At 43.6% G+C, this 26,092-nt stretch overlaps 3 protein-coding genes and 1 pseudogene across 3 annotated transcripts; 3 read left to right on the forward strand and 1 right to left on the reverse strand.

Annotated features, from left to right (window-relative positions):
• The first annotated feature begins 1,409 nt into the window (after positions 1 to 1,409).
• On the forward strand, positions 1,410 to 2,099 carry LOC135708908 (G2/M phase-specific E3 ubiquitin-protein ligase-like). Its single transcript, XM_065231089.1, has 2 exons — positions 1,410 to 1,445; positions 1,518 to 2,099. The coding sequence occupies exons 1-2, from the start codon at positions 1,410 to 1,412 to the stop codon at positions 2,097 to 2,099; spliced, it is 618 nt and encodes a 205-aa protein (XP_065087161.1).
• On the forward strand, positions 2,096 to 3,145 carry LOC135708909 (DNA topoisomerase 1-like; annotated as a pseudogene).
• Positions 3,146 to 6,306: 3,161 nt separating this feature from the next.
• Positions 6,307 to 9,784, forward strand: LOC135708919 (sterol O-acyltransferase 1-like). The gene is made up of 5 exons (XM_065231100.1): positions 6,307 to 6,547; positions 7,842 to 7,909; positions 7,985 to 8,337; positions 8,400 to 8,545; positions 8,603 to 9,784. The coding sequence occupies exons 1-5, from the start codon at positions 6,454 to 6,456 to the stop codon at positions 9,664 to 9,666; spliced, it is 1,725 nt and encodes a 574-aa protein (XP_065087172.1). The 5' UTR covers positions 6,307 to 6,453; the 3' UTR covers positions 9,667 to 9,784.
• Positions 9,785 to 20,869: 11,085 nt separating this feature from the next.
• Positions 20,870 to 25,818, reverse strand: LOC135708920 (mucin-4-like). The gene is made up of 4 exons (XM_065231101.1): positions 25,700 to 25,818; positions 25,425 to 25,621; positions 24,861 to 25,352; positions 20,870 to 23,920 (listed from the first exon to the last, which is right to left on the reverse strand). The coding sequence occupies exons 1-4, from the start codon at positions 25,720 to 25,722 to the stop codon at positions 20,910 to 20,912; spliced, it is 3,723 nt and encodes a 1,240-aa protein (XP_065087173.1). The 5' UTR covers positions 25,723 to 25,818; the 3' UTR covers positions 20,870 to 20,909.
• Positions 25,819 to 26,092: the final 274 nt, after the last annotated feature.

The following is a 26,092-nucleotide window of genomic DNA, read 5'->3' on the forward strand; positions in this document are numbered from 1 at the left end:
CCCTGCTTAATATGTTAAAAAATGCTATCACTATGAGATTATAAAGGGCGAACACGAAATTATTGCGACACCGAAAATGTCATGCCAATTTTCTTATAATGTTTAGAATCAAACCAAAATTTTAGGGTAGTTTTATACATATATTTACTTCAAAAATCAAAAGAAAAGTTAATCGATGGAGCCTTGAGTGTAAAATTGAACACATTTTCGCTTGATGCCCTCCATCAAAGTCTTTACAGTGTCATCCGGTACCAGTTTCTCAGTTTTTTATTCCATTTTCTTAACATGTCCTTCTCGTCTTTGACTGTCTTCTTGCTCTTCCGAAGTTCCCGCTTCATTATTGCCCAGTACTGCTCCACCGGGCGCAGCTCCGGACAGTTTGGCGGATTCATGTCCTTTGGAACAAAATGGACAGAATTGGCCTCATACCACTCCAGGACACTTTTAGAATAGTGGCATGATGCCAAATCTGGCCAAAATAGCGGAGCTTCGTCGTGCTGCTGCAAGAACGGAAAAAGGCGCTTCTCGAGGCACTCAGATTTGTAGATCTCGCCATTTACCACAAACGAAGTGACAGACGGAGCGGCTCGAAATTTGGTTTGACGCACTTACATTTGAAATTTTCGAGTGTACCTCACGGCAACACTATCTACTCATATGTACTAGCTTAAAGTAGTTGATGCTATTGGGGCACCGCCTGTTATCTCTTTTTCTCTAACGAAAATTGAAAGGGAGAGCCTGTTGTCAATGTCACTATGTTGTGTTCATTGTTATCTGCACTTCTTTTGTATAATGAAAGACCTTAGGCCAAAATGATTAGGAGTAAACACATCGGGTTAATATTTGCTTACAAATAAACGATGTTGAGCTGTCAATGACTCGCGCTTTTTGGCGGCAATTGTTGCTAAAGATTTCATCAGTCGGTGCTCCTAACCAAAGCCATGGTCATTCGCGACCGAGAAGATATCGTTGTTGGACGCCAAACAGGACCCGCCCGTAAAAAAATCCAATAAAAATACAATGATTTTGAATGGAGATTTTTGTTGATTATCATAAAATCAAAACGAAAATCATGGTATATGAGAAATGTACAGTAAAAAAGGGGGGTTGTTAAGCATCTTAACAATAAAAAAACTGATTTTTCTCGAACAAATATGATATCATCAAATTAATTTTCATTGAGAATTGTATCTTTTAAAACGAAATTTATTTTTTCACCCGTCCAATAATTTAACAATAAATTTATAATGTGCCCGAAATTCAACCGTAAAAATCATTGTAATTTCGTTATTTTATTATAATTATTTTATTTTTCGGGTGGCCATACTCGGTATGCATTTGCTCCTCCGTAGAGGAACTGAAAGCTTTTGACGAGGGCGATCTGAAGAAGGAAAATTTACTCCAAAATCATGCCGAAATCCATCGAATCGATCGACGTGCTGAAGGTGAGATGGTGAGAATGAAGGAGGATCGGATGAAACCAATTTTGTTCAATTTATTATTTATTTCGGCTAAAGATGCTGTATGTCACGCGTTTGAGCATGATTGCGGTACGATGGTGCGATGCTCTATTCTGGACCGGGCTACTAGACGTGGCAAAACTAGTCATTATGCCTGCTACGTGTACCTTGTTACCTGAAGACGAGGAGGGAATCTTCGGATTCATGGAGGAGGACATCAGAAATGAGGAAGCTCGTATCCGAGGACAAAAGTGTTACATCTGCAAGGAACGGTATGCAAACGTTTGGTGTTGCGCGAAGAAGTGCTTCCGTTCATTCCATACGCTTTGTGGGATGCAGAATGAGTGCCTGTCGCATTACGTGGAAACGTTCCAGTCGTGGTGCGATAAGCACGTAGCGCTGGTGGATAAGGTGAAACACTCCGAGACCGAAGCCTGTGGGATTTGCTACGATGATATGGGACCGTACAGGAAGCTGGAATCGATTCGTGACCCGTGCTGTCAGAATGGCTGGTTCCATCGGAGCTACGTGGCACAGTTTGCCCAATCGGCGAGGTACTTTTTCAATTGCCCTTTGTGCAACAAGGACGACTTTAGTCTGCAGATCCATCAACGTGGCATTTATATTCCGGAAAATTAAGCGAAGCGGCGGAGGTGGGTGAATCGGTATTTGAATACTGAATATTTTATTTTAATTGTTCGAGGGATGCCTCGTGGGAGCTGGAACCGAATGTATTCAACGATCAGTTGGAACGTCCTTCGGAGTGTGACGCTGAAGAGTGTCGCTGTCGGTATGGGCGAGATTACGACGATTGCAAGCGTTGGGATCTGATCCTTTGTGCAACGTGCGGTTCGACTTGTCGCCAAGATCAGTGCATGGAGGTTCCCTCGAAGAACTATGTTTTCACCTTTTGTAGTCCGATTGTCCGAAAGACGCCGGAAGCGGTTTTGAAGCTAGCCGAGGCTTCCCGAAGAGTGGAAGCAGCAAGATGGGGGAAGCCGGTAACGATAGCAGAGAGGGGAGTTCTAGGGGCCGATCTAGTGGCAGACGTCAGATTGAATCGGATGATTCAGATTCTGAAGAGTCAGTTGCATTGACGACCAAACGCAAATCTCAGAAAAGACGAACCGCAATAGACAGTGACGACAGCGATTCCGATCTGGTTTCTACACGAAAGAAACCAACGTCGAAATGACGGCTGTCCACGTCTTCATCTAGTTCTTCCTCGTTCGTTTCTTCGAAGCGAAGAAATCAGTCTGGAGGAACTGGTCAAGAAGATTCCACTGCCACGAGGAACTTCCGTCGAAAAATCACTTCGAGTCAAACCGGTCGTAAGGCTCGAGAAGCTCAGCTCGGAAAAGATCAAATCGTTGACTTCTTCGGAGAATGAAGACGAAGCATCCTCCGCCGGATCGTCGACCGTGTTCGATTTCAAGTATCGTGTGAAGTTAAACAAAAAGCAGGGCCGAAAATCGATGGTAGAATTGCAGCCGATCAAACAGGTCATCCGCTCCGACACGAACACGCTAACGGATGCCTCGGTGGAGATCGTGCGTCCCAAGACGCCTGCCCAGAAATCTTTTAGAAAGCAGTTCAAACTGAAGCTTTTTGGGTCGAAAACCGTCCCACGAAAACGTTCCACCAGCGAGTCTGATCCGGAGTACGTTACAGCGAAGAAAAGTTGATTTAATTTTAATGACGAACTTGCAGAATTTTCGAGCACTAGTGCACTAAGCAGGTCTTTCCCACGGCGCAAAAGATTACTGCCAACGATGCCACCTCAAGCGGAAATGCGATTCGAGACCGGGTTGACGTTGATGCTCAAAAGCGAGAAAATGTTCCGGATTTCTCTACCCATGCGAATGTCAGCTGGTATCACACTGCTTACAGGTACTGAGGGAGAACCTTCCAAAACTTCTAGTGTTTGGACTGGTGGTATGGCACAAAGAATGCACAATGCACCACGAACCGACGGAGAATCGTATGTGCTGTGATCAATGTGATTGGTGAGGCAGAAGGAAACAAGCCAGCACTTGCATTATCACGACGTTCTTATGCATAATCTAGTGTGACGAAACGTTGGATCATGCGTAAGAACACCGTGAGAACGACAGAGTCGACTACATTCCTTCTGCCGCACCTATAGTAACGCACACGGCTCCCGCGCTGACTGTTTCTTACTTTCTCACTCTAATCAAAATTTCCTTCTATGAGTGAGAAAACAGCACCCCGTCAACACGAGCAAGGACACGAGTTGCCAGATCATTGCACACAAAACCAACTTGAATTAATTCAAAACAAAAATACTAGCGAACCTGGCGGTGAGGGGCGGAAGGTGGACTAAAATTCTATTACAGAGAACCACATTATTTTAATTCATTTCTTCGGAGAAAGTCGTCTGTAACTTCGTTTGTGCCATTTACTGTGCCCTTTGTCACGAAAGGCTCACTCCTCAGTCCGCAAGAGCAGATGGCCTGCCAAATGAGATATTTGGAGGCGAACTTCGACATTTTCTTCTTCTTAAATTTGTCGTCCACATCGAACTTGCTCTTGCCGGTGAAAAACTCCAACCCCGGAATTTGCTTAAAATCGGCTTTTATATATGTACGTTTCGTCGTCCATCACACAGCAGCCATATTTTTTCAGCATCTTCTCGTAGAGCTTCCGTGCCCGAGTTTTAACCGTCGATTGTTGCCGCTCATCGCGGTTTGGGAAGTTCTGTACCTTGTATGTATGTAGTCCAGCTCTCTTCTTTGCATTCTGGACGTAGCTCTGCGACATGCCGATCTTTTTAGCCAAATCACGGCTTGAGACGTTGGGATTTGCTTTAATCATCCGCTTCACCTTTCCCTCCGTCTTTTTGTTCTCCGATTCCGGTTTTGTTCCAGCTCCTTTGCCGTGGTCCAACGTCAACCGCTCCTGGAACCGCTTCAACACTCTGGAGACGGTTGAATGGTGAATGTTCAACATTTTTCCCAACTGCCGGTGCGACAGGTCAGGAAATTCCAGGTGTTTGGAAAGAATTTGTTCTCTCAACTCGCGTTGGTTCACCTCCATTTTCGTTGAATCGAAAAACACGACTTCGAGTTTGACAGCATGTACACAATACACATCAATGAGAAAGTGTGCAAAATTTGGTTGATTTTATGCCCTGTTGAATGTGTCGCAATAATTTCGTGTTCGCCCTTTAGTTTAAGACTCTGAGAAACATCCCCCTTTTATTAAATAAAAAAAAAAACTCGAAAACGAAATTTTTGAGATTTCTTTTAATTTTGACATTGCTCAATGGTGCAAACATTATCACGCATACGGTACACAATCATACAAAGCGTCATTTTTTTGAAGCATTCATATTCCAAACGTCTACTCCGTTCACATAAATTATACGAAACATCCATTATGCGAAAGTTCCTTATGCGAAACGTAACGTCCCACTCAGGGTGGCCAGACCTACCGATTTATCGGTAGTCCTACCGATTTTCGGGGTGCCTACCGATTCACAGACGAAAGGTTCAGAACTACCGATTTTTCACTTTTCCTACCGAGAATCACAGATTTTTAGAATATAATAAGAAAAAATGATTTTAACACGTTTAAAGCACAAGAACCGAAGGACAGTGCATTGTTCTGGAGCAGAGACACCCCCCCCCCCCGCTCACAAAAGTTTCAAGTATCTGGAAAGCCTTCTTAAGTCGACCTACCGATAACTACCGATAAAAGTTTTGAGAAGCTACCGATAATGAATAAAATAATCTGGCCACTCTGCCCACTAGAAAGATCGCCAACCATCGAAGCGATTGAGATCAAAGTCCTTTCGCAATCTCAAAACAATGCTCGTCCATCACGAGCAGGGCCTATTTACTTGGTCCCACTAATCACTTTGCACTAGACGGCCACGTATTAGCGGAGCTCATGTGTTACCATCTTACTGATAATGCCAGTGTAAACTTATAGGCTTGCTGCTGTTTAGTTTGCCAAGATTATCAGTCAGCAAATGTTTATTTTTTGTTATAATACCACTGTTTATCATGATTTTCTGTCATAGGGAGATTGATCAATCGATAAAAGCCACAACATTCCAGTCCAGCTACTCACTTCCCCAGTACAGAATGATCTCTCGCTTTTGATATCACATTGTCTCGCTGCCGATGAGTCAAGTGTCATAGCCATAATGCTCGTTCGCAGCATGGGGGTATATCCCGCCCGACCACGGCTACGAGAACGACAAAGACACGTCACCGAGAGGCCGCGCGGAATCACGGAATTGGACGCCGAGTACAGGCGTACTCGAAAGTACACATGTACCCGGCCTGCGACGACGGGAAGCCCTTCTACCTCTTCTAATGTGTACATTCAACGCGTGGGGAAGGCGATAAGGAACCACACACAAGTAAATAAATGCTATGATTGGAACTTCGAAGAAGGTTAGAAGAAAGTATGGGTAATAATGGTGTTTAAGCCTTGTTTGCTGCTGATGAGTTAGGTCAGTCCTTCGATTAGTGGGAGTTTGAATAAGGGAGATTGGTGCTTGGTGAGAACCTTTGTTGTTGATTGAACAAATTATTTACTTTTAATCAAGGTTGTAACCATTCTGTTGTAAGCTCGTTGTTAAGTGCCATTTGCAGCGAGCTGTGTTTGCTTGGTTGGGGTACACAAAATACACGGATTCCAGCATGTCCAACCCTCATCTCCCCTAGACAGGCGTTCTCATCAAGTGTTTTAATAAAGGTTTCCATTTGTTTAGTTCCCTACAAATGGGAGAACCTATACAAACAGCAGAAAAGAAACGAAACACATAAACTGATTAACCGAGGAAGAGTGCGGACGCATTTCTTACGCGATTGCAGTTCAGTCTGTATTTGTCCGTTGACCTGCTAGAACGGGTGTCATATTTCTGGTTTTCGGGTGTGAGGTGAAAGTTTGTTAGAATCTGGTAAAAGTGGTTCGAGTGTGGTTGTGTGTGTTTGTTGAAGTAAGAATTTCTGCGGACAAGATGAGTGAACTCAAAAATTCGGCCGACGATTCCAGCTCCAGATCCAGTTCCAACGAGGATATCTCTGCCGAAAGTAATGGAATCGAAAGACGTGGTAAGTTGAGTAGTTGGTGCATAGTTTAACTGTGGAAATGATGCGTGGTTCAATTAGGTAGGGGAAATGGCTCTAATGTTTTCTATTTATATTGAAATTTAACAATCTAAGATCACTGATAGTGTATGCCATTCTGAGTGAGGAGTGGTGCGGTCAATATTTGACATAAATGGATAGACTTGATTGAACTCACTTTGGGTGGAGCACTACTTCAGCATATAGGACCCATTTCCATTCCCAGTCATAGGTGTCAAAAACAATAACGACAAACAGCTACTTTCAACATTCATGCATCACATTATTTGCCCACGTGTTAAATTACGAGTGCTGTAAAACAATAGTACTGGGCTGTCGGAAAACTGATTTAAGGGGGTATGCCAAAGTGAAGTGCGATATACCGAAATGGTCACGCACCCTATATGCCGCTGTGACCTTGATCTTTAAATTGTTTTTAATTCCATACACTTCAAAAATATTATGTATTGATTACTATTCGCTCGATGATCCTATTGATTAATATATATATATAAGTGAACCGAACTACCGAAACCAACTTTCACAAGATGGAGATCTCAACGGAAACTTACGTTTCTTGACAAATTTTCAACTAAACACGATAGTTACTAGAATGAAGAATGGATTGACATGAAAACATAGTTTTAGACTCAATTACTGTATTTTACCGAAGACATCATATCAAGAAGATTGGCAACTTTTCCAGAATCCAAGCCACAGATACAATAGCGCTGCGCTTGAGACTTAAAAGATTATCAAAGAAAACTGGTGCAATTATTTGGAGGCTAAATAGAACAAATCTAGAAGCCATTTAAATCTGGCCGTGAATCATTCGTTTCTTCAAATTATTCTTGAGACTAGAATCGATTAGTCGTGAAACTACGTTGAACATCTTAAAGTGTTTACCTTTATGCTTTTACAACCACGTAATTCTGACGTGAAAGCTACGAACGAACGGAGCTGAATTGCATAACAAAACTAGGTAAAGCTATTACAGATTACCGCCATTCTCCACCTATTTCCACCGTCCATCGCGTTGTATGCTAGATTCTTGCATGCGTAGTTATATGCCACTTTTAAGTAAACATCGATTTACGATCGATTATGTACGGTCTTATCAATAGAAATTTATGAAGCACAGATAAAATGTTCATTGACACCCACGGAATTGTACGCCTATAGTATTCAGTTCATTGGACGCATTTGGTAGCGAACCACGCATCTTAGCGCTGCGCACTGACAGACTAGATTTTTCAACTAACGAATAACTGAATTACAGCACAACGCGAGTTCAAGGAGGAAATCGTCAAGGACATGGCCATCGACAAAATGCGGGAGAAGATGGATGTAAGTTGCGGGATCAAGTACTCCATAGTTCTGCCTGGTGACAGGTGCGATAAATGTCTCCGTACTTCATTGTAGACCATCGTCCAAAAGCTGGAGAAGGACGTCGCACGGAAGCTGGACCTGCTGGTAGATGACCTGGTCGGCGAGGTGAAGTTGTTCAACCTGAAGAACTACGAACTGCGGCAGTTGTTTCGTGATTCCAGTTCAGCGTCGTTGCAGCGATCGGCGGATGATTCGAACTCGCGGCGATCCGACAGGAAACGACGCACCGACGGAAAGCTACCGGATAAGGTATTCATGGCGAGGAACTCTCTGCTGACCGATTTGTTCGAGGTGAAGCACATCAAGACCATTTACCATATATTTTTGGTGATTTTGATCATCATGTTCCTGAACACCGTGGTGCACGACTTCGTCGATCGGGGGAGGTTCGTAGAATTGACCGTTTCGAGTTGTGAGTCATAACTTTGATGGAGTTTTGCGTTTTCAGCATAAACCTGGGTTTACGTCCAATCGTAGCCGGTTTTGGAAAGTTCCACACAACCCTGGCGTTGTGGGGATGTATGCAGTTGTCCGTATTGTGCGTCTATCCGTGCTTCTTCCTGTGGGCTCACGTTCGTAAAATTTTCAAGACAAGTAAGTTCTTCGCCATCTGCCATTCCCGACATTCTAACTGTTTGCTTTCACTTTTAGATCAGTACCGGAAAATATGGGACCTTTGCTCCATTTTCGGAGTGGCCCTGTTTCAGTGTTCGTTCGTCACTTTGGTCATCAAGACCGTTCTTCATCTGGACTTTCCACCGGCATCTTCCGTAGCCGTGCTCATGGAGATGACCCGATTTGTGATGAAGGTGCATGCCTTCGTACGGAGCAACATCCCACGTGCCCTCGCGTCAAGTGGGAAAACTTCAACCGAGGACAAACCACCACATGCAGTTATCGTGCCGTCGTTCGGCAAGTTCCTGTACTTCCTGTTCGCTCCGACTTTGGTCTATCGGGACGAGTATCCTCGCACTAAGAGAATCCGCTGGTCCGTAGTCTTCCGTCACATGCTGGAAGTGGTTGGCGTCATCTTCTACATCAGTTTCATCTTCGAACGATTCCTGACTCCGCTGTTCGATCGGTTCGGAGGTGCCGAGATCAGTTCCGGGAAGTTTGTGCTGGCTCTGTTCGGCAGTATTATGCCTGCATCGTTGTCGTTCCTGTGTGGATTTTACTGCCTGCTGCACGCTTGGTTCAACGCAAGTTCGGAGTTGCTTCGCTTCGCGGATCGCATGTTCTATCGGGACTGGTGGAACGCCTCGTCGTTCGCAGAGTATATCCGATCGTGGAATGTGGTGGTGCACGATTGGTTGTACACGTACATCTACAAGGATTCCGTTGAACACGTGTTCAAAAACTGTAATGCCCTCGCAACGGTGCTGGTGTTTACGGCTTCGGCAGTCTTTCACGAGGTGATTCTGGCGTTCGCGTTCCGGTTCTTCTACCCGGTGATGTTCGTGCAGTTTGAGTTCATGGGACTGCTGTTGATGTTCCTGACGCGGAATTTGAGCAAAGATACGGGCAATATCCTGTTGTGGTTCATGCTCTGCATCGGAAACGGCATCCAGATGAGTTTGTACAACATAGAGTACTACGCGAGGAGGAACTGCCCGGTGAGCGGTGAATCGCTGGTGGATTATATGATTCCGGTGTCGTGGACGTGCCATGGAATTTCCCATAATCCGAACTGGACCTTCAGTGCCGTGGAATACTGACATTAGGGGTAGTTTATTGTATGTTTAGGGTCAGTGATATTTTGATAGAAATACTGCTTTGTATGTGCTACTTTTGCTGGTAAGAGTAATAAACAAAAGACTGTTGATTGTAATTGTATATACTGTGGTGCAGCGTTTTTCAATCGAATTGGGTCGCAGAACATGGGGCATCCCTTAGCTCAGTCGGTAAAGGTGCAGCTACAAAGCAAGACCATGCTGGAGGTGGCTGGGTTCGATTCCCGGTCCGTTCTAGGAATTTTTCGGGTTGGAAAATTTCTCTTCTATAGTATATCTAATTTCATCTTGGCTTCATTTTTTGTGAATGCAAACCATTTAACGAGCCGAATCAGTTGTGCGAGCAGAAAGGCTAAAGGCCGGCGCACAATAGATACGTTTTCAGGTTTTTTGACAGTTAGCCCTGTCAAAAAACCCGAAAATGTATCTATTGTGCGCCGGCCTTAACAGATTGTTTGGATGCGGTTTTCAACAAATTCGACTTTTGATAAAATGTCGGCCTTTTGGTTTTCGGCCATTCTGGCTTTCGGCCTTTTGTAGTACCTTAGAATATTAGGTTTTGCACCGTTGGGGTTAACCTCAATCTGATGACAGTTTAGTGGTACTGTTTACGTGGACTTAGTCGATTTTTTCTTGGGTGGATTTTCTCGATAAATTTTCAGGCTGCAGTGAGGTGTAAACCACACTTCTGCAATGCTCACGAGCAACATCCTTGCAACGTGCTCTTCCTCGACAATTTTCAAGTGAAAATTCGGAAATTTTAGATATTTTGTTTCGAAAAAACGACCTTTCCTTGTAAACAGTACCACTGAACTGTCAAAAAGGTTCAGCCGATTAACACTGAGTTCATTTATGACGTCACGCTGCAGTACCTAATTTTCTGCCTTTTGTGTTTCGGCCTTTTGTGATTCGGCCTTTTGTGATTCGGCCTTCTGTACGGGTCCCGTTCACATTTGTTTGCTGCTGACCAGTGATGCCAGATTTGAAGATATGTCTTCACTTCATGTTTTTTGAAGGCATGTTAAAATTGATACTTCTAAAGACTGTTTTGATTTTTAGCAGACAAGTGATTTTTGATATAGAAATTAGGATTCGACTTTACATTTTGACCTATTTCTTGATAATTTTGATTTTGAATAATGTTATTAAAATCAGTTTTTTATAGAATAATACGTGACAATGAAGTGTTTGACACCTGGAAGGAATGAACACTGTCGTGTTCTTCATTCTAAAAATTTGATTATGATAGTTTGCATTCTACTCCAGCAGTTTCAACAATTAGGTTCTGCAGCGTGACGTCACAAATGAACTCAGTGTTAAACGGCTGAACCTTTTTGACAGTTCAGTGGTACTGTTTACAAGCACTTAGTCGTTTTTTCGAAAAAATATATTTTAAAATTTCCGAATTTTAACTTGAAAATTGTTGAGGAAATGCGTGGTGAAAGGATGTTGCTCGTTGACATTGCAAAAGTGTGGTTTACAGCTCACTGCAATCTGAAAAACGATCCAGAAAATCTACCCAAGAAAAAATCGACTAAGTCCACGTAAACAGTACCACTGAACTGTCATCAGATTGAGGTTAACCCCGACGGTGCAAAACCTAATAATTCAAATTTTAGAATATTACTTAATCAACCCGATGGACTTGATTGCAATCTACGATCAGCACGATCTAGAAAGGCACTTTTTTTTTAGCAACTTCACTTACCTTCTGGAGCATTTCCAAGTCAAAGATTTTTTTTTAATTTGGTTATTTTGAATTTTGCGAAAAACTTCAAATGGCGTATTCGATAATTCAACAAATCATGAAAATGAATGAAAACGACTCAAATTTGAGTTTAGTTCACTCATAATCGCTAAAAGTATAGGAACTCAGCGATGAGTGAAATAGACATGACTGTGGAAATCCTCAAAAATCTGCTGGAATATGAGGTAAAATGACGAAAATTTTACTCAGTCCAGGAGTAATGCCAATAGACTGAATGAATCCAATTTTTACCTTACTCATATTCGGGAAGTTTTTCATGGAAAAACCTGGAAACACATGAGGTAAGTTCAGTCATTACTGAGCTCCTGCACTTTATGTGATTTATGAGTAAACTAAACTCAAATATGGGTTGTTCTCATTCGCCGTGTACTTGAAAACATGTTTTGCAATCGAAATGACGCCTGTGAAAATGTTGTACGCGGAGAACCAAAACTACCCAACGGTTGAGTTCTTTAAAATTACACTCAGGTCTTTTTTTACACGGGGGATACGTACCGTGTAAAAAAAAACTACGAGATTTTGATTTTTCGCATGCTTAAATGTTTTTAAAAAATCGGATGTTGATGCCATTTGTAATTAAAGCATGATATGGTCCATATAGACATATTTTAAAAATTTCTGTATTTACACCAAAAATTGTGATTTTTTTTAAGTGTGCCATTCGATTACCTACACTGTAACTGGCGAGTACCCATTAATGGGTGAAAAAGTACCCATTTTGTGGTAGTGTATGGACCTGTCAAAAAATGCGTATTTGAAAATTTCAAATAGTGGGTAATTTTTCACCCATTTCCGAAACCTGTTCAGGGATCCAAAATGGGTACATATTTACCCATTATTGGGTGAAAAATGTCTTTGTTGCACCATAACGTTGCTGACATACTTGGTTTACATTGTCGAGTGCCTTTGTTTCGTTTTGAAAAGTACAAAAAGTGATATATATGAATAGTTTAAAGAATGGTGATAGCTTCAAAAAGCTTCAAGGTAAGAAATACTATATGATTTGAATGATTTCTTAGCTTATAATGTTGTTAAAAGCATATTTGTTTCATTCCACAAATTTGAGTCCCATAAATACATTTTAAAAAATGGGTACTTTTTACCCAGTTACGGAAAACAATGCGTTCTGGAAATGGGTAAAAAGTACCCCATGATTTGACGTATAAGCTCTTTACCCATTAGTGGGTAAAGACGTTTTACCCATTTTATGAGTTTACCTACTTTACCGCGAAATGGGCACTTTTTCACCCATTAATGGGTACTTTCCAGTTACAGTGTATAGCTTGAAACGGATAATGTGATTGGAAGCAAGTCGACAGGTTGTATCGTTGTCGAGAAATCGTTAAAAACGTACCGTCTAAATCGTGGAAAACCGTGTAAAAAAAAACCGCGTAAAAAAGACTTCAGTGTACTTTTGAATTGATGCCTCTCACTTGTTGTTGTCAAAACTGAAAAGAGCAAAACCACCCGTGTGCAACGACGGATATCTACGCACAGAAGACACTGTACTGCACCACTGCACTCTAGCCCGTAGCCTCCTTTAGTCCATTCAAAGTCACTTCACTGAAGTTATTCGTGTACCTCTGTAAACTCTAATTTTGTGAATTTACGTGGAAAGTGGAAATCAGTTGATTCGTGTTGACTTTATTTAGTTTTACCATAGAGGTAACTCTAAGACAAGTAGGTCCCGAAGAAACGTGCTCAACTTTTTGGCTCACCTCTGGTACTATCTTCGGTCCCAAGCTTGTCGAATCACCCCTCGAAACATAGGTAAAACCAATAACCCCTCATTTTATCTGTCAAACTTTCATAGCGAATCAAAACAAACATTGCATAGTACTACAATTTCGACTAGAATGGGGTACGTTAATCGTTTGCTTGGGACCAATAGGCTACTAAAGTGGTGAGCCAATTTAAAATCGTTAGTTTCGTATTGATTGTTGGTTTTACCGTATATTTGGTGTTGTGAAATTGCCAGTCATCCATTGGCAAATCAAAGTTGGCACTCGTGGAGAATAGAAGAACTATGAAAGTGATGATGGTTTCAAAATTTTCCACGGGGAAGTATATGAGTGCAATCTTAAAATGCTTTTATTTTGAAAATGGAGCATTTTATTTAAATCTGTTTAAATCTGTCTGAATTTTCTGTTTGTTGTGCTAGTGGTGTTGCAAAAACCACCTTTCGATCGTTCATCTAACATTCGACGCGCCACCTACATCTGGATTTAGTAATCTGCTTATTGGGCATTTTACGTGTATAGGGCATTAATTCCGTTCAACGAAATGACCAGTACAAGCACAAACGAAGTGACAGACGACTAACTGGCGAAGAAATCCATTTAAATAATGTGGTTCACTGTGATAGAATTTTCTTGGAAGCTTGTGCTATCATCCACCAGATGGGTTAGTTTTTTTGTTTTGATTTGAACAAAGTTGATTTTGTCTACAATGATTCTTTGACAGTGTGCAAAGAGTGCGTATCATTTTGCCATTTTTTTATGCATTTCAGTTTTGAGTACAGTGAAAGAGATAGAACCAAAACATTCTAGTACATTTGGTGAAAATGCTAGTTCAATCTAGTAGTAGTGTTGCCATGTGGTACAATCTAGTAGTAGTGGTGTTGCCACGTGGTACACTGAAAAATTGCAATAGCAGGTTAGTCACCAAAGTTTTCGAGCCGCTCCGTCTGTCACTTCGTTTGTGGTACAAGTGCGTGCGACCGCTGTGCCAAAACAGTGAAACCGGACGAAGACCACATCGAATGTATGGGGTTCTGCGACCAAGTGTATCATGTGAGATGCATTAACTTGAACTTGCCGTTCGTCAGGATTCTTCGCGAGAAAATCAATTTGTTCTGGATGTGTGATGAATGTAGCAACACAGACAAACAGACATAACTCATTGAATATTTCTCACTGTAAAACATCGTCGCTAAAACATTACCGCCATCTGTTGAGTACAGTGTGGTGGGTAGTACGCTGAACAGATGGCGGTAGTGCGTAAACGTCAAACGCAAAGGAATTGAGTATGCGCGCCACAGGTGGCGGTACTACCAACTACGATACTTATAAATTGACCGTTAAATGCTTGTTCGATGAACAACTTGCGAGTGTTATGTCTGTTTGTCTGTGGTAGCAAGTTGATGAAGTACGCCCGATTCAGAAACACTGTTTCATCCCTCGGTAACGTAATTTCGACGGTGATAGGCAGTCAGCTGACCGGCTTATCCGAGCTGAAAACCGAAATGGCCAAAAACAACAATCAGGTCGCTCAACTCACTCACATAGTTAATGCTGCTACCCCAGGTACATCTGCTTGACCGAATCATGATCGTCCCTCAAAACGCCGTCGAGGTGATACGGAAAAACCGACTAAACCGACTACTGGAACAAGAGTCATTGGAACTAGCGATACGCTCGCTGTCAATGCTCCATCAAGCCTGTTTTGGGTTTACCTTTCCCGGTTTCACCCCAGTGTTAAGAGAGATGTGGTTGAGAAACTTGTTCGTGATGGACTGCGAACGACTGAACCAGTTAAAGTCGTCTCTTTAGTGAAAAAAGGCACCGACCCACTATCGATGAACTTCATCTCATACAAGGTCGGCATTCCAATGAAACTAAAAGAGAACGCTTTGAACCCTGAAACTTGGCCACAGGGGATTGTATACAGAGAATTCGAGGATACTCAGGCGAAAAACAATGTGTGGCTACCTCCTGATATCCCAGCACTTTCTGCTGTTCCAGAGACTATTCCGGGTGGCTCTCCAACGGGCACACCGTTTGGGACACCAGCACCTCTCGATATGCCAGCCCCTTTAGGTACACCCAGTATAACAGTCACCCCTTAATCCCCTCATCTGACGAATCAACAATGCCCCCGAGACGCACCGTAGAAAGTCTGATGGAAGCCCCCGATCGCCCCAACACAGTCCCGCCTACCGCCGCCTTCGTTCAACATAGTCGTCTCGGCCCTGTAGTTGGTGGTGGAAAGGGGGTCTTCCACCATGCTTGCATAGGCAAGTACCTCTGTGATTTAAGTTTATCGTTGCGTGATGAGTTCTCCCATACTCAGATTATTCTGACCCCGGTCCAAAGCGAATTTTCGGTGATGCCCTCTGAAAATCTATTGAGGCAAATTACTTCTCAACCAGGACGCAACGTAGAAAGCATTTTGGGAGTCCCCAGTTCCTCTAAATCAGTCGCGCCTATTGCAGCCAGCGTTCATCCAAGTCGTCCTGGCCCTGAGTTTAGATGTGGATTGAGGGTATCCCAGCTTGCTATATTAGGCAAGTACACACTTACTAGCGAACTTTCACTGCCTGATGATGATCATAATTCCAGTGCCTTCAACTCACCTCAAACATCTGCCAGTCGGCAACATGGAGCCACCACAGTCAACTGCACTCCGGGACGCATTCTTGCCGTCCGCCCTGAGGAAGCCCCTATTCCACTCATCGCAGTCGAGCCCCTCCTGCCAGCAACCAGCAGTCGTCCCGGCCCTGCGTTTGAGATGGGAGAAGGGATCTTCCACATTCCTGTTATTGGCAACGGCCCTACTCAAACATCCTTCCTCCGTCAAGTGACATCTACCAGCTCCCAAATGCAACTACACGCTGAACCTTCCATTGTTCCCGAACATCGGAGGTCGGACATAACGATTTACTATCAGAACGTTGGCGGTATGAACGGCCTCGTGGAAGATTATCATCTGGCCGTCATGGATCATTGCTACGACATTTTAGTTTTGACCGAAACATGGCTCAATTATCGAACCATTTCAAACTATGTCTTTGGTGCTGGCTACGAAATATTTCGCTGCGATCGAAACACGAATAATAGTAGGAAAACTACTGGGGGAGGCGTCCTTATCGCAGTTAATTCCAAGCTGAAAGCAGAAGTTATCGAGGACGATTCCTGGAACAGGGTTGAACAAATGTGGGTGGCTATTCAACTTGGTGATCGTCAATTGCTTCTCTGTGCAGTGTACATTCCTCCAGATCGAACCCGTGACTTGGAGCTTATTGACGCACATTGTCGATCCGTCTTGGCCGCTTCAGACAAAGCAGGGCCTTCCGAAGAAGTTATTGTAACCTACCGGACATTGCATGGACTCCAACCCATAGTGGTTTCTTTTGTCCTGATCACGAGCGTTCATCTTTTCCACGTAGGAACCATCCAGCTCCTGGACAGTTATAGCAACAATCAATACGAAACTAACGATTTTAAATTGGCTCACCACTTTAGTAGCCTATTGGTCCCAAGCAAACGATTAACGTACCCTATTCTAGTTGAAATTCTATTACTACACTATGTTTGTTTTGATTCGCTATGAAAGTTTGACAGATAACATCAGGGGTGTGTGGATTCATGCAGAACATGCAGGGGTGAGTGAAATAGCTTGGGACTGCTTGGGACCGTTGTTCTGGTACTGAGTGAGCCAAAAATAATAATGATTTTCTTCGGGACCCAGTGGTCTTAGAGTTACCTCTATGGTTATAGTACCGCAATTCTGTCACAAATCAATGGTCTGTTGAATGAAAACAACCGCACCCTGGATCTCTGCTTTGTGAGTGCTCGTGATACAGCTCCTTTCCTCTCCACGGCACCCGAACCTTTAGGTAGTGCATCATCACCCTGCTTTAGTGATCGAAAATAATATTGTCCATGATTTCACCAGCACTCCAAACGCTGTGTCATATGACTTCCGTAGAGCTGACCATTGCAGTATCGTCCATGTGCTGTCTAACCTAGATTGGGAGCATATTCTAGATCCTGTAGACGTCAATGTTGCTGCGCAAACCTTTTCTCACATCTTGGCATATGTCATTGACAGACACGTTTCCAAAAAGATCATCCATATCGACTCTCGCGTCCCGTGGATGACGAAAGATCTTTGCTCGTTGAAAAGAACTAAGCAGGCTGCTCTCAGAAGATTTACTAAACTCCGCACACTGCCACTGAAATGCAACTATGTCAGACTCAACCACGAGTATAAGGGAGCATCCATAAATGACGTAGCATATTTTTGATCAATTTTAGACCCCTTCTCCCCCCTCGTAGCGTATTTTGCTATATTCAATACATGGTCGGTCACAAACTCTGAAACCCCTACCTCCCCCCTCAAATGCTACGTCATTTATGCATGTTTCCTAAGCGGTTAAGTCGTCTCTGTTTTCAACGCTATCAAAGGAGGATTCAACGGCGGCTAAAATCACACCCGAAATCCTTCTGGAACTTCGTAATTGAGCAACGCAGGGAAGTCGGCTTACCCTCTTCCATGATTTTTAATGGTGAAACTGCTGGAAATCAACAAGACATTTGCAACCTGTGCTCAGCCAAATTTGCTAGTGTGTTTGAAGCCGAGCAACTCTCCGCTAATATCAGTACTTCCCCGGCCAGTAATGTTCCTTTGATCAACCAAACGCTCAGCATGGTCGAAGCCACTACAGATACGATTTCTAGAGCAGCATCTAAACTTAAGACTTCAACTAAGGCTGGACCCGATGGTGTTCCGTCGATTATTCTTAAAAAGAACATCACTTGTCTTTTAGATCCACTGCGCCGCATATTCCAGCTCCCTCTTTCCAGCGACATCTTTCCGTCTTGCTGGAAGACTGCGGATATGTTTCCTGTTCATAAAAAGGGAAGCAAACGCGACGTAAACAAGTACCGGGGAATCACGTCGCTGAGTGCTGTATCAAAACTTTTTGAATTGGTTGTCATAGAGTCCCTAAATGCGCATTGCAAGCAATATCTAAGTACAGATCAACACGGATTCATAACTGGGCGTTCCACAACTACGAACCTGCTGTGCCTAACGTCTTACATCACAGACAGTTTGATTGCTCGGACCCAAACGGACGTTATCTACACAGATCTTACGGCAGCCTTCGATAAGCTGAACCACGAAATTGCGATTGGTGGAAATCTTTTGAGATGGTTTCGTTCATACCTCACGGAGCGCCAATTGACAGTAACTTTGGGTACTTGTCGCTCAGCAAGCTTCTGCGCAAAGACCGGTATACCTCAGGGCAGCCATCTGGGACCATTGCTATTTCTCCTCTACTTCGACGACGTTCACCATGTTATCACAGAGCCACGATTATCGTTTGCAGACGATCTGAAAGTTTTTCTGCGCATCCGCTCACTCGCCGACTGTCGTTCTCTCTAAAATCAGATTGACATCTTTGCTGACTGGTGTAGTCTAAACCGACTGGTGGTCAACCCAGCTAAGTGTACAGTTATTACTTTCTCACGCAAGAAGCAACCGATTATTTTCAACTACAAACTACTAGGCACGACTATCGAACGGGTGCAATGCGTGAAAGACTTAGGCGTTTTTCTAGACTCAAAGCTGACATACTGACACCATATATCGTATGTCGTCGACAAAGCGTCCAGAACGCTTGGCTTTGTCTTCAAGATTACTAAGAACTTCACGGACATTTACTGCTTGAAATCGCTCTATTGCTCTCTCGTACGATCTACGTTGGAATACTGCTCTGCTGTCTGGAGCCCGAACTACAATAATGGGGCCGAGCGAATTGAATCTGTTCAACGACGTTTTCTTCGCTTCGCGCTCCGTAAGCTGCCTTGGAGATACCCACTTCGTCTTCCAAGCTACGAGAATCGCTGCCAATTGATTAATATCGAGCCCTTACGTATCCGAAGAGATGTTTTCAGAGCCTTAACCGTCGCCGATACTCTGCAAGGAAGAATCGACTGCGAAGCAATTCTGCAACAAGTGAACATTAATGTTCAACCTCGATCACTACGCAACAGTCTTATGCTGAGACTTCCACTTCTTCGAACTAATTATAGCATAGGGAGCGCTATTTACGGCTTGCAGCTAGTGTTCAACCGAGTAGCGTCGATGTTCGATTTCCACTTGACACGGAATATGCTTCGCCGAAGATTCTCTGCCTTTTTTGCTGACCGAAGGCGCTTTTTTTAGGCGCTAAATTTTTAGTAACTTGACAATGCTTTCCTAGTTATTTTCGTTTGTAACTGTAGTAACTGTAGTATATGTATGTCGTCTGTATAATCTGTACTTTTTTACAACACATCATTGGGACTATTTCTAGTCTGTTGATGCAACCATAACAAATAAACAAATAAACAAATAAACCCATAATTGAGTTCTATTCACCCAACTACAAGTTGACAAATGAACAACATTGACATGAATCCGTCTCTTAACTCAAAATTGAGTAGGCGCTAGAACTCTAAATTTAGTTGGCGCATGGAACTGCCAACCTGAGTGAAAAGAACTCAAAATTATGTACTACCGTGTAGCAAAAACTAATTGAACATATCCTTCAAAGACCTTCGCGTGGGTCCCTTCGCATTGCTCAATTTTGGGCAATGAGAAGGCGGATTCACTTGCGAAGGTGGGCGCTATGGAAGGCGACATTTATGATCGACAGATCGCCTATAGTGAATTTTTCTCTATTTATCGTCACAGTCGCTCGTTAGCTGGCAACATCAATGGAGTGAAGGGAGCTTGGGACGATGGCTACATTCAATTATCCCTAAGGTGTCGAAGTTTGCATGGTTCAAAGGGTTGGACTTGGGTCGAGACTTCATACGCGTGATGTCTCGTCTCATGTCCAATCACTATTGTCTAAACGCTCACTTGTTCCGTGTGGGGTTGGGAGACAGCAATCTCTGTGAATGTGGACAAGGTTACCAGGACGCTGATCACATCCTTTGGTCTTGTGCGGAGTATCGTGGAGTCAGATCACATTTTTATGATTCCCTTCGGGCTCGAGGTAGACAACCTAATGTTCCAGTTCGGGATATTTTGGCTAGACGCGATCTGGAGTTTATGAAACTCATATATGTTTACTTTAAGGATATTAACCTTAGATTGTAAGTTTGATTAACCTTGTGTTTAGTTTGTGTTTTGTACGTCTGGGGTTTTTTTTTTCAATGTTTGTTTTCAAGATGAATAGAAATAATTTCATGCTTTAGGATTAATTAAATAGTTGTATCGTAAACCACATTTAAAACCTCCTTCTTCCCTTTTCCCATCCAAAAAATTGTAAATTTCCACTAACCTCGAGACGACCGCGAGTACTCGGTCCAATTCCTTTAACTTTAAATATAAGACAGTAATAATGTATAACGCAAAAGATAACTCGGCTCTGTAAAGTTTATTCGATTGAGCCTGTACAAATAAAGTAATTACAAAAAAAAATATCCTTTAAAGAGCCTAAATTTCAAAGTCATTCCAATCGAGCAGAAGACCTGTCAAATGGATAATATAATATGTCGTCTCTTTTATAAATGCAGGCTCTTTAATATCCTTGACCGGGTCCAATGTTTGAAAATCCTTAAGCTCCTCGAAATCGGCATTCTTTCAAACAGCCATTAAATGCAAAGCGTTCTAAAATTCATTCGCTATTTATATTATCTTACAAATATTCAGCCTATAAACCCTATAAATATTTACATACCCCTCACCACCCGCCGACCCCGGCAATTGTATGCCTGGCACTCACCGTTCCACCAATCACCGCTGCCGGTCCTCCACCATTGTTCGATGGGCCCCTCTTCTCGTTGATCTCCGGACAGATGGTGCTGAGATTGAAGTTCGTTAGCGTCGAACTGCTACCACTGCCGCCAACGACTGCTGCCGAAGCCACCGGCGACGGCTGGTACGGTTGACTACCGAAGGAGTAATTCGGCATGGTGGCTTGGTACGATTGTTGGTAGCTTGTGGTCGTTACCACATTGTAGCCACTGAGGGGATCGTCCAACGTTGGTGCTGGCGCTAAACTAGGTGGCGGCGGTAGAATCGTTGGGAAGCTCGATGGAAGGGAGCTGTAGTCGGTCGACGGCAGCGGCTGTTTGTGGTGCTTCTTCGGTTTCGCGTTGGTAGGGTTAGATGGGAGTGTTCGTTTTTCCGTCGCAGGGACATAATACGGGATATCGGGAACGGTACCCGATTGGTAGGAAGAGTTCTGATAGTAGCTACCGGTGGCAGAAGAGCTTGATTGTTTCTTATCCGACGGGTATCCATAACCGGCGTAGCAGCTGGTAACCGGGAACGATGACGAGGAGGGGGTCGTTAAAGTGGCCGATGATATCGTAGAGAGACCGTAGCTGTTGTCAACGAACGAAGGCATGTAGTTCTGTTGGCAGCTGTAGTTGTAGTTTTTGCTGTAGTCGGTTGAATAATCGAAGTTGAACGAGAGACCAGCTCCGGAGTTCACTTCAGGTTGGTACGTACTGTAGCTGTTGTAGCTGGTATCGGTGTAGAATTTGTCTTTTTTGCTGGAACTGCCAGTGGACGTTCCAATGAGCGATTCGGCGGAATAGTTGTTGTTCAACGGCTTCTGGTTGGTGGAGTAGTTACTGCAACTGGAGTAATTCTTGCTGGTTGTACTTTTCCGGGGCTGATCGACCAGCTGCTGAACGGAAAGGAAGGTGCTACACGAATCATTAGGCTTTCGTTGCTGATGGATCGGTTTGTTCGTATTCAGGGGGCAGTTGAGGGCTAGGTCTCCGTGCAGGTTCGGTAGGCTAGTGGTGGTCGATGGATAGTACGAGGACGTGGTGTCGTTGAGGATGTTGGTAAGCTTGTTCGGTGACCACGTTACCAGGTTTTCCTCGCCAGATGGATGGGCGAAGAAGATGTCCGATTTGCGACTCAGATCGATGTTGGTTTGGTAGGTATGAGACGGCGCAGTGTTGAATTCAAGCGACGGGAGAAGTTGACTGTAGTCTTGGTTGTTGGTAGATGGTTTCGGATCTTGCGAAGTCATCCAGTTGACATCGTATTTGGACTGCGAGTGTGTTGATGTTTGTGTTGGGAATGTTGACTGGACAGTGGAAATTACGGGGTAGTGATTGACCTTCTGCTTCGGTGGTGTTTTGTAGAGATTTTGGCTGGTGACAGATGATTTGGAGGCTTTGTACAGGCAGTCTTCGATTTTAGCGCACGAAGATGCCGAAGTGGTAACGTATGGTGTGGTGTACGATGACGAAGAAGCCACTACCGGTGGATACGTATTTTTGGGGTTGGTTTTGGTAGTCGACGTTAGCGAGAAGGTGAAGCTTGTTGCAGGTTTCTCTGCTTCCAAGAAGTCGTACTTTTTTGGAGTCTTCGACTCCGGTTTGGAAACTTCAGGGAAGTAGTTGGAGTTGTAGTTGGCGGTTTTACTGGCTTTAGTTTGATAACCATAGGTGCTGTAGGAAGGCGTAGTGATGGTTGACGAGAAGATCGTACTGTTCGTATATTGCGATTGGACGGTTTTTGGACCACTCTGAATCGTACTCGTCAGAGAGAAGGTGAACTCACTGACGATCGGCAGTTTTGGAAGGCCGAAGTCGTCAATGGGTTTGGTAGCGCTCGCGGCCGTGGGATAGAAGTAGTTGGACGATGAGGCGTGCCGGTAATCGTAGGATTGAGTCGTTATGGTATTGCTTGTAGATGTTAGCGTAAACGTGAAAGGCGTTGTGTTGTATCTGCAGTCCGAGGTTACCGTTACTCGGGGTGTCTTATGCTCGATCATACTGTCGATTGACTGGTAAATCGTTGAAAAGCTGGAAGATACTGCTACGGAAGTAACAGGGATTTCTACAATTGGCTGAATCACACTGTCCAGACCAGCGTATATGGTTGGATTGAAGTATGACGAGAAATTGTCCAACAGCAGGCTAGTATCGGGAGTTTGCTGTGAAGTCTTCTTATCACCTTCGACGCAATCCGTAGGCTCCACCTCTCCAGCACCTTCCACGTGATTACCACTAGCCTTTCCACCCGTGGAAACCAGCGGGAAGTTCATGAGGTAAGCTGCGGTCGGCGAAAGGGATCCTTGATTGACGTCCGGCTCCTCGTCTGGAACCTGCAGGTTAGCGAAGATGTCTACAGTTAGATCTCCTTGATCGAGGTTAATTTCAAGCGAGCTGGCTCTATCGTCCACTTGAACTGTTTGTCTTTCCTGAACCTGAATTACATTCTCAGTTGGTTGAACTTCGGGTTGCTTTGCTGCCTCAGGTACTTCTGGTACTTCACCGACTTCATCAACCACCTCCTCACTCTTACTATCGTTCAACTTCGCTTTCTTCGCTTCTCCAATCTCTTCGTTCTCCTTTTGTTCACTTGCTTTCCGTTTTCTTCGCTTCTTTCGCGTTTCCTTTTTCGATCTTCCTGTGGGAGGAGGTCGCTTCAGCGGTGGGATAGGAATCTTTCCGTTGACAATCCGTCCCGGAATGACATCGATGGATTTGATGGTAAATTTCCCCTTTCGAGCAGAGTTGGTCTTCGAGGACGAAGGTTTTGAGCTGGAACCGGATCCCCTCGTCTTTCGCAGGCTGAGCTTCGACCGTACATCTTCGTTGCTGACGATCAGAAGCGACGAAGTTGGCGGTACTGCCAGTGGCATTTGAAGGAGGTTCCCGTTGTTGGATATGATGACCCCGGTGGCCATTATGGGTGTTGGTAGCAGCGCAGGAGTGACGTTCACTAAGAAGGCGTGGTTTCGTTAGTTGGTAACTTGAGTAATAAAAGTGAGGCGTAGAGATCGTATCAAGACCACTTCAGAGCATTGTTTTTTTGATAAGATTTAGCTACTCTAGAAACACATTAATGAAGACAAAAGGTTTTATCTGGAAGGCTTTATTCAGACATGTCTACACATTTTAAAAATGGTATAATTTTGTTGAAAAACGATCCAAAACAAACATTCAAATGAAACCAAGGACTACTGGAACTGCAGATTCTTTTAGAAAGCATTTTAAACCTTTTTTAGAGATCTTTAAATGTGTTTCATTGCTCAATACATTTTCGGTTAGACTAAACGCTTAGTTCTTTCTAAAACATGCTTATTCTCTTTCTGAATCATCCTTAGACGAAGCCTAACCGATTTTTTCGGTCTGCCACGGTGATGACATTTATAGCAGATACCTAGGGGAAATGTCGGCTTCCGCGATATCTTAACCTATTATCGTCAGGGGGTAAACAAAGTCCTAGAGCACTTAAATTTGGCCAATAGATGCTCTGAAACATGTATCCACATGCCAAAATTGAGCCCTCAAGGACGTTGTTTACCCCTCTGACGATAATAGAATAAGGTATTGCCGAAGCCGTCATCTACCCTACTTCAGTCTATTCAAGAAATTTCTTACACCTTAGCACCTACAGGGACATCATTTTTGTGGAAAGAAGACTCCTTACTACAAGAAAATGGCATGCAAGTGACGTTGGACACATACTAAAGGCACTTTTTTCATCGTTAAAAAGAAGTCTATGACTTTTCCTACAGGTTTCTGAAACCTTGCAACTACAATCTCTATGCAAAAATCCTGATTCTCTATTGGAAGCACTTTTTTATACGATCTCATGGCCTTTTAGAAAAAAAATCCTTCTTTGTCTTTTAATAACTATGAATTGCATTCGTACTTACCGCCATTCGACTGCTTCAGGGTGCCCACGATTTGATTGTTGGCCATAACGAGACATGTGCCGGAGACACTGGTTGTAACGGCAACCGGAAGAGCCGTAGCCGTGACATTACTCACGGTTACAACCGCAACGGCTTCCGCTACCGATTTGCTCACAATTTCGGAAGTAGAAACAGCAGTGCTAATATCACTGCTGACGCTACTGATGTTTTCTATCACAGAATTTGTATCCGTTTTACCCGAAGCTTCCCCCGCTTTTCTGTCGGAATCTTCCTTATCCGACGCTTTCTTCTGCTTGGAAGGTGGCTTCTTGCTCGATTTAGCTGGGTCCAGTGGTGAAGCATCTTGTTTCCCTACGGGTGAATCCTTTCCGCTGATTGGCGACGCTAGCTTGCAGGGAGGAACGTTGATGTTGGATTTCTTCAGTAGAGCTGCCAAATCCTCGTTTCTTGCTATCAACACCTGCAGACGTTCCTCCAATTCATCAACGTGTTCTAAAATGAAAAATTTAAATGAACCCACGCCGAACACAATTTTCAACACAGCAAAACAAATTGAAATTATACTCTTGAGCAGGGTGTCCCGTTCCTCGAGGAAGGCTTTAATCTTGTCCTGTAGTTTCTCCACATATTCGATCGTCCGCTGGAGGACTTCGATTTTGCTGAGCTGAGTTGCCGGTTCATACTCGGGCAGCAGTTTCGATAGACTGTCGAACGTTTGATTCAACCGGTCACGGCGTTCCTTTTCCCAGATGCGGTTTTGTCTGTCCGAGCCGAACGATGGGATTTGGAGGGTTTATTTACACTTTGATTGAGAAGGATGGAGAACAAAATATACTCACGGCGATGGTTTCTTTTTGGTCATTCTAACATCCCCGGCAGTAGAGCCACAATGGTGAGCACATTTTAATTCGCTTGGGAGAAAGTGTTCCGCTAAAAATTGAAAAAAATTTGCACGAGCAGCTCTGATGCACAAATTTTAGAAGGTGGTTTGTTTATTTGGTTAATTTCACACTATTTCAAAACTACCCAAGTTTGGGTAGAATCCACCCTGGTCGGTCAAAAATGAACCTACCCAAAAATGGGTAAAGTATGTGCGGTGTGACAAGTTGACAAATTGAAAACATCAACATGAATCCGATCGACTTTGTTCATTTGCCAATTTGTCATTCCCAACTTAGTTTATCGATTTTTAAGTAGGTTCAGTTTTGATCGATCTGGATTCTACCCAAATT

The sequence above is a fragment of the Ochlerotatus camptorhynchus genome, unplaced genomic scaffold, assembly GCF_037179485.1.
Source record: "Ochlerotatus camptorhynchus isolate MF236.1 unplaced genomic scaffold, CSIRO-AGI_Acam_v1.1 ptg000341l, whole genome shotgun sequence".
NCBI classification, from domain to species: domain Eukaryota; kingdom Metazoa; phylum Arthropoda; class Insecta; order Diptera; family Culicidae; genus Ochlerotatus; species Ochlerotatus camptorhynchus.

Coding starts and splice junctions, on each gene's coding strand:
- LOC135708908 (XM_065231089.1), top strand. CDS start 1,410: ATGCCGAAATCCATCGAATCGATCGACGTGCTGAAG. Junction 1,446..1,517: donor AATCGATCGACGTGCTGAAG/GTGAGATGGTGA, acceptor TTTCGGCTAAAG/ATGCTGTATGTCACGCGTTT.
- LOC135708919 (XM_065231100.1), top strand. CDS start 6,454: ATGAGTGAACTCAAAAATTCGGCCGACGATTCCAGCTCCAGATCCAGT. Junction 8,338..8,399: donor GACTTCGTCGATCGGGGGAG/GTTCGTAGAATT, acceptor TTGCGTTTTCAG/CATAAACCTGGGTTTACGTC. Junction 8,546..8,602: donor TCGTAAAATTTTCAAGACAA/GTAAGTTCTTCG, acceptor TTTCACTTTTAG/ATCAGTACCGGAAAATATGG.
- LOC135708920 (XM_065231101.1), bottom strand. CDS start 25,722: ATGACCAAAAAGAAACCATCGCC. Junction 25,622..25,699: donor ACCAAAAAGAAACCATCGCC/GTGAGTATATTT, acceptor CGGCTCGGACAG/ACAAAACCGCATCTGGGAAA. Junction 25,353..25,424: donor ACGGGACACCCTGCTCAAGA/GTATAATTTCAA, acceptor TTTTCATTTTAG/AACACGTTGATGAATTGGAG.